Source organism: Fundulus heteroclitus, chromosome 17 (assembly GCF_011125445.2).
Source record: "Fundulus heteroclitus isolate FHET01 chromosome 17, MU-UCD_Fhet_4.1, whole genome shotgun sequence".
In the NCBI taxonomy this organism is placed as follows: Eukaryota; Metazoa; Chordata; class Actinopteri; order Cyprinodontiformes; family Fundulidae; genus Fundulus; species Fundulus heteroclitus.
Genome location: NC_046377.1, coordinates 21,249,190 through 21,260,154, shown reverse-complemented (window position 1 = coordinate 21,260,154; position 10,965 = coordinate 21,249,190). Strand labels below are relative to the sequence as shown.

The 10,965-nt window shown below is 40.0% G+C and overlaps 1 protein-coding gene across 1 annotated transcript; it reads right to left on the bottom strand.

Annotated features, from left to right (window-relative positions):
• Positions 1 to 1,516: 1,516 nt before the first annotated feature.
• Positions 1,517 to 10,545, bottom strand: slc35e3 (solute carrier family 35 member E3). The gene is made up of 8 exons (XM_012878292.3): positions 10,307 to 10,545; positions 8,119 to 8,583; positions 7,920 to 8,030; positions 7,776 to 7,835; positions 2,901 to 2,999; positions 2,707 to 2,789; positions 2,507 to 2,591; positions 1,517 to 2,412 (listed from the first exon to the last, which is right to left on the bottom strand). Exons 2-8 carry the CDS (start codon positions 8,518 to 8,520, stop codon positions 2,311 to 2,313), a joined length of 942 nt encoding a protein of 313 aa, XP_012733746.2. The 5' UTR covers positions 8,521 to 8,583; positions 10,307 to 10,545; the 3' UTR covers positions 1,517 to 2,310.
• Between the last annotated feature and the right edge of the window lie 420 nt (positions 10,546 to 10,965).

Below are 10,965 nucleotides of genomic sequence, written 5' to 3'. Positions count from 1 at the left end.
CAATTTTTTGTTTATACTCAGGATATGTTTGACATGTATTTGACACATTAATGTTTGATGCTCTGAAACATTAAAATTTGACAACAAAAAAACGACTTTTCCGAGTAGTTTCCGAACCACTAACGTTTTCTTTAACACTGCTCATTTAAATATGATGCGAGAAAAAGAGCTGAAATAAATGTTTTCTCTGGCCATTTTGTAATTAAAATCATTTAATACAATTTTTAGGTGTAATGCTGTATATCTGAGGCTAAAAGAGTAAGCTATTCTATGTACTCTTGTGACTCAATTGTACACAAAGAAGAAAGCAACAGCGTGAAATTGTAGCATAATTTCACCAGTTTAATGCAAAACATCGAAATTTTTGACATTACAACGAGACTGATCACCGTCTCATCTGATTGGACTGAGCTTCATCAGTGTGATCCAGACAACCAATCAGAGCTGTGGAAGGTACAAAAGACATCTGAAATGTTTCTGACTGAGAACAAATAAACTATAACTTTGTTTATCCCAAGTAAAAAACAAAAACAAAAAACAACAACTAAATATGTCAAAACACAAATAAACTGATTAAGAATAAAAAAAGAAAATTACAGCAGCGTGTAATAAACTACAAATGTTGCAGGCAGTAAACAATAAACCAAACAAAATTAACAATGATATAAAGAAACTGGTATAAAAACTGAATAATACACAAACTTGTGTTTAAATGCTCAATTTCAGAAATGTTTAAGGCGCACCTCCCTACATGTTTCACATGTTTTCCTGGTTCAGCACACCTTTTATGATGGCTGACCAACAGGATGTTGGTGAACTGGAATCACCCAAACCAGGTGAGGTAAAGCAGAGAAACATCTAAAACATGCAGGACAGCGTGGCTCAAGAACCAGGGCTGAAAATCACCGGTTTAAAACATGAAACATTTTGGTGTAAAAATCATTTCGGGCTTAAAAATGGAATTCTGAGGAGATAAAAACCCCAAAACAGACGAACTGATTTGCATCGTCTAAATGTCTGAGGCTGAATTCAGTCAGAAAGAAATGAGCTATGGACACGGTCAAGATGTAAACTCAGCCTTCTTGTGGACTGCAGTCTGAACCTTTTGTAACCCTTTCTAAGCCAGTATTAATATTTCAATCATCTGGGTCAACGTAAACCTAAATGCTGCAATATAAAAAGAGTTTTCAGCTAACAGACGAGGATGACTGTTGTGTTTCTCAATGTTTGGAGGAGGTAAGGTTCTCTTTTTGGTTTAATTTTCTGGTCCAGATAGACAGCTGTGTCCAAGTTTCAATGATCTACCATCATGCTTGTCCAGTGTTGTTAGGTTAGTGCTGCCAGAAACTACAAAACATGGTTTGGATTTCATATTTATGCTCTTTATGTTCAACTGAAACTGAAAACACTTGAATCCACTCATGTTTATGATGGTCATTAATTTTGCATTCAGTACAGGTGGTTAATGTGGATTTTCTTATATTACTGCTGTGAAAAAAATGCCCCGTAGCACAGTCGGGTGCTTCAACAGGACAGTGACCCAAAGCTGCTTTTAGACTGGATCTAGAAGGCTAACGGTACGTTTCTGGCCCTCCCAAAGTTCCGGCTCCATGGCAGGAAACCAACCGATTAAAGAAACCCTTTAAAACGGCCAAAACGAGAGCTGAAATATCCCGACACAATAATGCCAGAAGCTCGCAGATTGCTACATGGTAGCAGTGACTGAGGTACAAATTGTAAGGGACATTTAATCAAACGTTAGTAGGCATGTGTTTCTACATTGGTGCATCTTTGTATGATTCTGACCCCAAAATGCTCAAAATGGACGACTCTCATGCCCAGGATGAGTGGGACACTAACGATGTGCAGGCTAGGCAGCATTTGCACTCACATCAGCTGGTACGTTGGATAGAAAGCCACCTTACAAAACGCAGAACCTTCCAGCCATGACAACTCCAAGGGAGCTCACCAACCATGACCGATAGCTTCCTACTGTATCGCTTGTTCCTTGCTAAATACTAGGCTCCTATAAAATCATCTAAATATATGTCAGAAACATGTGCAGGAAATTCTGCAGACAACTGCAGCAACTGTTTGAAGGCCGCTGTGTTGTTCTTTGTTGGAAATAAAAGTGTAGTTTTATGAAGCTAACACCGAGTCCAGCCAACGCTGCGATTTGTTCCAGCTTCTCTTCGTGGATCGCAAAAAACAGAAAGAAATGTTTTTTGTTCTTCTAAAATACATTCCCCCAGAAAAATATTAAAATAAAAAAAAAGAACTAAAGAGGTTTCTTCACTGAGGTGGAACGGCCTACGGCCTCTGAGCCAGGCGACTTTTCCCCTCCTCGTGTTCAAGCAGCTTGAAGTGCGTGTAGGACAGGATTCCTGCCAGCGTACAGAGGATCCCCAACGCCTAAACGAGACAGGGGAAGACCCAAACTCAGTTCAGGGGAAAATAAAAGCTTAAATCCACAGAGCAGCACTAAATAAATAAAAAAAAAACAGACCTGGTTGAGAGAGAGCGGGTCGTTGAAGAGCAGGTATCCTCCAATCAGAGTGATGCAGAACTTAAAATGACCAAACATGTTGTAGCTGACAGGGAGTCAAGAGAGCCTGAACTGAAGAAAACCGTAAACCCACAAAGAAATAAAGAAATGCAACAAAACACAGTTAAACGACCAAACGCCTCCGTGTGCATGAAGGATACGTCACAGCCGAGGTGTTGCCGATGATCCAGTAGATAGAGAGGTTGACGAGGAACGCCACCACGCCCGAGAACAGCACCGTCACCTGGTCACCAAGGGAACAGCACTCTCAGGTCAGAGGTCAGCGGAGAAACGGTAAAGGAAACAACAAGTTTCTGCACGTTTTGCATCTGTGTGTGTGTGTTTGGTGTCTGACCAGAGCTGGCAGAGACCACGGTCCGAATATGCCACCGTCTCCGGTCAGCGGCTCAAACACCGGGATGATGCCGAGGAGGAACGCCGACGACAGAGGAGCCTGAAACAGACCCAACGTTGAATACTGACAGAATATCCTCATATTACAGAGTCAGTGAAGCACTGCAGACCTTTATACAGAACCCCCCCCCCCCCATACTGAGGCCTGAGCAGCGAATTTATTAGTGTCCGGTTAAATGAGCTGGCTTTTTGGAGGCCTAAAAATATACGACAAGTCAACAAATTCTGCACAGACATCAAGTCGTGGGTGAAAATTAAGGGTTCTGCAAAAGTTGCTCTAGAAAAACGCTCCAAAGCACCACCCTAAACAGCCTCTTCATTTACTTCTCTTCATCGTAGACGTATGAGATTTGGTGCACTTATTGAAGCCCCTAGCTTCCATTCTCTGCAGCAGACCACTGAGCTATATAATACACTGGAGTGCTGATTTTGCCGAAAAACTGAAGTCACTGGCCGCCATCTTGCTACTCCCTACTCTCACAGAATCCCATAGGATTTGGTGGCAACAACAAGCAGTTTTCTGGCTGTGTGAAAAAGTTTAATAGGTAATTTTCTAGTCAGTGGATGTACTAACACTATCAACTACTAGGAAATTAGGTGCTAAAATATTTTACATGTTATTTTTATATATAGATAGATAGATAGATAGATAGATAGATAGATAGATAGATAGATAGATAGATAGATAGATAGATAGATAGATAGATAGATAGATAGATAGATAGATAGATAGATAGATAGATAAAATGCAAAATATTTCAGCACATGACTTTCTCATTACTTGATAGTTTTAGAACATAACATAAAAGTATATGGCATTTGACATTTTTAAAGTCTTAAGCCCCCCCTGAACATGAGAAAATCCTCGTTATTCGATGCTGTAGCGCACATATTCCCTAGTTACTGGAGGAAAATAGGGAGTACCAATATGGCGGCTGGTGGCTTCAAAGCGACTCGTTCTAACAGCCGGTGATTAGCACTCCAGGGTATAATATAGCTCAGTGCAGCAGACAGGAAGGCGGCCATATTGGATTGAATTTGTAATACTGACCCTAGTCTGGGCACTGGATCAAACTCCTTATTTGGTGAATTGGCTTGAAATTTGGTAAGTTTGCAGGCATGGAGGATCTAAAGGTATAAAAATCCTGACTTTCATGCATGTCGGGGGGAGTGGCCAGACCTAAAAGCTTGACTTCTGGACAATCAAAACTGCTTTAGGTTCTGCAAAGAGCCACGAGGCCCTCTGTGGTGGATCCACATCTGGTGCGCAACAAACTCAATGGACAAACGCTTACATCACCTAAGCCCTTGATTTATGGATTAAACGTTGCTAGACACCCTGATGATTGTAAAAAAAATAGTAAATATTACAAAAATGTTTTAACTACATTTGTTTTTAAGGAAATATTGACACCTATCCAGGAGTTTTGGTCAATTCTGGCGGTGCCAATAATTATGGGAGCAGAGATTAAAAAATAATTTAACATCAGACTCCACCCCCACACCCCAATTTAATACATTTACTTAAATTAAAGGTTGCATTTTGTAAATGTCCTATTTAAGATCAAGGTGCTGCAATAAAAGACTGATGTATGTTAAGACTTTAGAGGGTGCAACCAGAGCGCTCCGTATTAAAATGGAGTAAAGCAGAAGTGATCAAATCTTCGCTACAAATAGGTAACTACGGAGGCGTTTAACTGCCAGACGTGATAATTAAATTTAGGAGCAGTATCTCGTTAAAACGAGAACATTATCTCGTAAGAATGAGAAAGCTCCTGATTATAATGAGATATAGTTTTATGGCATGACATCGCGTTTCATTCACATATCAATGAAGTGTGATGGGGAAACGGAGATTGAGCCACTTTATACCTTTTTACTAAGAAGAGGATACTTAAAAACAGAGTGAGTGATCAATTAAGTCACTGAATGGTGGATGTGTGTTCAATCGGCCCGGAAAAAAACATGAAAACATGCCTTTGTTTATTTCATCATAACGAGATAATTTTCTCGATATAACAAGAAAACTATTTCATTAAAATGAGAAACTTTCTCATTATAACGAGATACTGCCCATAAATTTATTTATCACGTCTGGCAGTAAAACGCTTATGTAGTTAATGAATAAAACAAATGCATGCAATGCGTAAAATTATAATTTTTAAGGGAAAAAAGCAATATAGGTTTAAATCAAGGCAGAGTTTGAAAAACCAAGCAGCAAAACCATCAAAATATTTGGGTTAATGCCTCCTAGAGTGTTCAATACGAGCAGTACTGATGACGCTGCATTACTGACGGTGAATATTAACTCCAGTCATAAACTTTCCTCCAGCAACCCTGAAATGGTGCCAGGATGTATCAAATGAACCAGGCTCTGAGTGTTAAGCGACCAGAACGCTGACATTTGAACATGCAGAGAAAGTGTCTGTAGCAGGAATTTCAATTATATGTAATTACAGCAAGTCTGTAAGTTAACACCCAATATAATCTGAGTCGGTCAGAAGTTAAACACCGACGAGGAAGTTACTGTATTCGGTCAGGCTGAATGATCCTGAAAATCTAGATCAAGATGTTTTGTTTGTGCAGAAGTATTCACGCCCCGTGAAGCTTTACTTGGCAGCCAAACTCTAATGAACAATGAATGATTTTTTAAGAGATCCAACACAAAGTTGTGCATAACTGTAAAGCAGAAGAAGATGATGCATGGACTTTACATTTTTATTCATAAACACAAATCTGAAAAGTGCGGCGTGTTTTTGTCGACCTCTCGGGAAATGTCTCCCGCTGATTCTTCTCTAGCTCAAGCTCGGTAACACTGAATGCCAGATTCTCCGTTTGCCATAGGGCTGGACTTTGACTAGGCCACTCTCAACCCCTCCATTGTATCTCCACGTTTATCATTTTTACTGGTACCTGCTTTTTCTGAAAGTGTCCCCTCAGCATAATGCTGCCGCCACCACAGATGAATGGGATGTGCAGCGTCTTGTTTTTGATCAAATATGGTCTTTTGCATGTAGGGCAAAAAGCTCAAGGCAAGGCAAGGCAAATTTATTTATATGGCACAATTCAGTACAGGGACAATGCAAAGTGCTTTACATGATTAAAATATAGCAAATTAAAACAGAATAAAAGCAAGTAGGAATAAAATGTAGATAGAAAATAGAACAAAAAAGTGGTGATTCAGTTAACTAGAACAGTTGAAGGCAATCCTAAACAAATGTGTTTTTAATCTTGATTTAAAGGAACTCAGGCTTTCAGCACTTTTACAGTTTTCTGGAAGTTTGTTCCAGATCAGTGGAGCATAGGAACTAAATGCTGCTTCTCCATGTCTGGTTCTGGTTCTGGTTCTGTAGAGCAGGCTGGAGCCAGAAGACCTGAGTGGTCTGGAGGGTTGATGCCCTGATAACAAGTCTGTGATGTATTTAGGTGCTAATTCAGGGATTTATAGACTAACAGAAGTATTTTAAAGTCTATTCTCTGAGATATAGGGAGCCAGTGTAAGGACTTTAGAACTGGGGTGATGTTCTCTACGTTCTTAGTCTTAGTGAGGACGCGGGCAGCAGCGTTCTGGATCAGCTGCAGCTGTCTGATCCACTTTTTAGGCAGACCTGTGAAAACACCATTGCAGTAATCAATTCTACTAAATATAAACGCATGGATTAGTTTTTTCAGATCCTGCTGAGACATTAGTCCTTTAATCCCAGAAATGTTCCTCAGGTGATAAAAAGCCGACCTTGTAATTGTCTTTAGATGCTTTTGGAGGTTCAGGTCTGAGTCCATCACTACTCCCAGATTTTGGGCCTGATTGGTGGTTTCTAGCTGAAACAACTGAAGCTGTGTGTTAACTTTTGATCTCTCCTCTATTGGTCCAAATGTTATTACTTCTGTTTTGTTTTTATTCAACTGAAGAAAATTTTGGCACATCCACGTATTGATTTCTTCTAGGGTTGTGATTATATTCGCAAGACACCATTTTATTTCTGCAGGTAAAGAGATGCCAGGTTCAGAAGATTTCAGGCACACAAAGCATGAGGTCAGCAGTGATTAAAGTCCCAGCTCGACTCTTTATGACAGGGGTGTCCAAACTTTTCAGTACATGGGCCAAAATTGTCAAGTCAAAGGAACTTGAGGGCCAAAAGATGAACACGATGTTTTAACCAATTTTTTTAGTTTCATTTTAAATACATGTTAGTCAGAATTTTTGCAGGAAATGAATGTGTAAATCATTGTAGATCCAAAGGTTGAAGAAGTGGTTTTCCTCATTTGTCGTATTAAAAGATGGTCATCCATTATTTAGAATAATTTAATTTGACTCTTTAACAGCAATAAACTGAACTCTTTTAGGTCTAGCAATATAACAGCAGTATTTTGGTCAGTTGTTCTTTGAAAACACTTAGCCAGTTTTAATAATTGAATTCAAAGCAGATTTTAACGCACCAAAGTCTGCATTTGAGTAATTAAATGTTATTGGATAGATGTTACTATGAAATTAAAGAGAACGTTAAAAAGTGTGTTTATTAAAAGATGAATACTTTGTGTTGTCCTTAACATTTTAAACTGCAGGATTTTAACTTTTCTGTCACAATTTGCCCGAATTAAAAACTAAAAGCTTCCATCTGCATCAACCACCTGTGTCGGTGGACCAAATCATTCTTGAAATACAGTTGTGGGGCCACACAAAATCTGTACAGGGGCCACAAATGGCCCCCGGGCCGCACTTTGGACATGCCTGCTTTACGAGGAGCCATAACCGACCTTCGACCTGCAGCCGTACAACGCGGCTACTGCTCATACGTCTCTGCTTCAGGCTTCTTACCTGATAGTACAGGAGCTGCATGGAGTTCACCTGGAGCTCATGTTGTTTGGCCCCCACCCACTTGGAGACACGAGGACAGGCAGATATTAATTATTCGCTTCATTTTAGCTCAGTTTTCTGCTCTCAGGGTTTATATTTACTCACCACCTGGTAGAGGGAAGTGACAAGAACGCCCAACGTAGCGAACACCGTCCCCAAGACGTTGAAGCGCACGTCGTAGTAGGAGTTCAATAACACCCCCAACGTTATGGGCACCTGGAAGGACAAATGAAGCAAAACTTTTAATGAGTGTTTTATCCAGAAAATAGCAGAGTGCCACGATTAGTTTGCAGATTTTGCTCACCAGAGTCAGCTTAATCTTGGTAGAGAAGGTCTTCTTGTAGTAGGTGGTCTGGATGAGGATGATGACGGGTGTGGTCATGGCTTTGGCCAGCTGATACGTCCCTATCGAGTTGTTCTGCAGGGAGAGGTTGGTGAAGGCCACAAACCCACAGAAGCTGAGCGCCAGCCACATGATCCTGCGCACCGGGAGGCTCTTGGGACAGAAGAAGTCCATTTTCTGGCAAATGTAGAGTCCCGACCACGTGACCACAAAATGCACAAGGGTGAGGGTCATGTTGGGGAAGCCGTAGCGGACATAGATCCATTTGTTGATGAAGACGATGCAGATGGAGGACAACAGGTTGACCAGCAGGCCGGCGACGATGCGCCTGTTGGCTGGGAAACCAAAGAGCTGCCCGGTCATGGCGTCTGACGTTGCTGAGCCTAACTTTTCCCAGGACTGATCCGCTAAGCTCAAAGTTACGGACTAAAAACGGAGAAGAGAGAGAGAGAGAGGTCAGTGATGAACACGGAGGCATCAGATTTGAGAAAATATCATCTGAAGACACACACTGCAAAAAGGGAACTAAAAATAAGTAAAATTTTCTTGAAATTAATGTATTGGTCCTTGATTTGAGCAGGTAAATAGGATTTTTTGCCAATGGGATGAGTATTTTTACCCCTAAAATAAGACAATTAGATATACTGCACTTGAAATAAGATGATGGAGATGAATTGTTCCTATTTTAAGTGTAAAAATCTTATTCCACTGGCAAATAATGTTATTTACCTGCTCAAATCAAAGACAAATACTGTCATTTCAAGCAATATTTTCTTATTTTTAGTTCTATTTTTGCAGTGCAGGTATTACACTGCAAAAACAGACTAAACATAACTAAAAATAAGTTAAAATTTTCTTGAAATGAGTGTATTTGTACTTTATTTGAGCAGGTAAATAAGATGATCTGCCAATGGCATAAGATTTTTGCACTTAAAATAGGAAGAACTCATGTCAATCAACTTATTTCAAGTGCATTATATCTAATTATCTTATTTGAGGGGTAAAATGACTCTTTCCATTGGCAGATAATCTTATTTACCTGCTCCAATCAAAGACAAATACCCTCATTTCAAGACATTTTTCACTTACTTTTAGCAGTGTAGTAAGCATCGGGTCAACCCCAGGCACTGAACTCATCCTTTTTTTTATCATTTATTTTCTTCTTGCAACATTTCCAAACTGGAAGAGTTATGATTCAAAACTGTTTATTTATAAAGTGCCAATTCACAGCTAACTGTCTCAAGGTATGACGGACAAACAGGTGGATTTTGCCCAAATAGACAAACGTGTGGACTTTGGACAGACGACTGGATGAAAAGGCAAACCGATGGAGGGACATATTTACAAAGAGACTGGATGGGAAAAACAAAGCACAGACGTCGACATGAATTCACCTTTTTTAGGCCAGAAAATAAAGACTTTTCTATGCTAAAAATAAAGAAAAAAAACATACAAAGAGGATACTGGTCCAGAGACCCCACAGAGACGCTCAGACACACTGCAAAAACAGAACTAAAAATAAGTAAAATGTTCTTAAAGTTAGTGTATATGTCCTTGATTTGAGCTGGTAAATAAGATGATTTGCCAGTGGAATAAGATTTTGCACTTAAGATAGGAACAATTCATCTCCATCATCTTATTTCAAGAGCAGGATGTCTAATTATCTTATTTTAGGGGTCAAAATACTCATTCCATTGGCAGACAATATTATTTATCTGCTCAGATCAAGGACAAATACACTAACTTTAAGAACATTTTACTTATTTTTAGATCGTTTTTTGCAGTGCAGTACTGACAACAGGAATCAGTGATTTCTATTTGCCCTAAACCTTTTCTCCTCTTCAGGAGAAAAGAAGAAGAAGAAGAAAAACTTGGAAAATAGAGAAACTGAGTCCTGATCCAGCCGGGTTCCCTCAGCATGTGGCAATGGAGGGTTATTCTGAGGGAAAAGTGCTGACTCCACTAGTGTCTGATGCTTTTATACATGCATTTACTCCTGTTTAAATAAGCATCAGAATCTAACCTTATCCAAGTAAAATTAATAAAATAACTTACAAACGAGTTCCTGTGACTTTAATGATTATTATAGCTTGAGTTGAGCTGCTTTGCTGTCAGGGTGTTTCTCTGCCACGCAATGAGAAAACTTTACCTGGGGGTCTCCATCTACCTTCCGGCTGCCCTGCTTTTCTCCCGGACCCGCTCCGGTCCCAGCCTCCAGCTGCAGCCCCGGCTTTTCCAGAACCACTGTCTCCTCTGTACCTGTGGATTATTCTCCTCTGCTCCCAGACACGCAGCCGTGCAGACGAATAAAAAAAAGCCCGAACCGCCCGGTTTGTTCCTGTTTCCTCCGGAGCCACAGCGGCTGCTAACGGAGCGGAGGGAGGACTGGGCAGCAGAGATGGGTCTCACAGACAGGATGTCTCACTCCGCACAAGAAAAAAACTCTCTTCTTCTTCTTTTTCTTTTATTGGCGGATTGCAAAAAACTTATAGGTGCATACCGCCACCTACTGTACATGAGTGTGTAGCTCTATGGTTCCACCTACTATCTTCTATTTTTTAATTTTGTGTTATGTAAAAATAAAAACAATGCTTTAATAATTACCATATTTTCTTCCCTATCTCCATCTGTCCCTAAAATTCCTTTAATATTCTAATCTCTCCCTTTTTCCATAATTACTTTCCTCGTCCTCTCTCTATCCGTCGCATATTTAATGCAATTCATCAAAACATGATCCACATTTTCTTTTTCTGCACAACCCTCACATATATCATTACTTCTCTTCCCTATTATATACAAAAACTCATT

Bases quoted from the DNA above. Each gene is read 5' to 3' on its own strand.
- slc35e3 (XM_012878292.3), bottom strand. From the start codon at position 8,520: ATGACCGGGCAGCTCTTTGGTTTCCCAGCCAACAGGCGCATCGTCGCC. The intron at 8,031-8,118 runs GTGAGCAAAATC...TTGTCCTTCCAG, and splicing joins CCAAGATTAAGCTGACTCTG to GTGCCCATAACGTTGGGGGT. The intron at 2,592-2,706 runs GTATCCTTCATG...ACTCCCTGTCAG, and splicing joins GGCAACACCTCGGCTGTGAC to CTACAACATGTTTGGTCATT.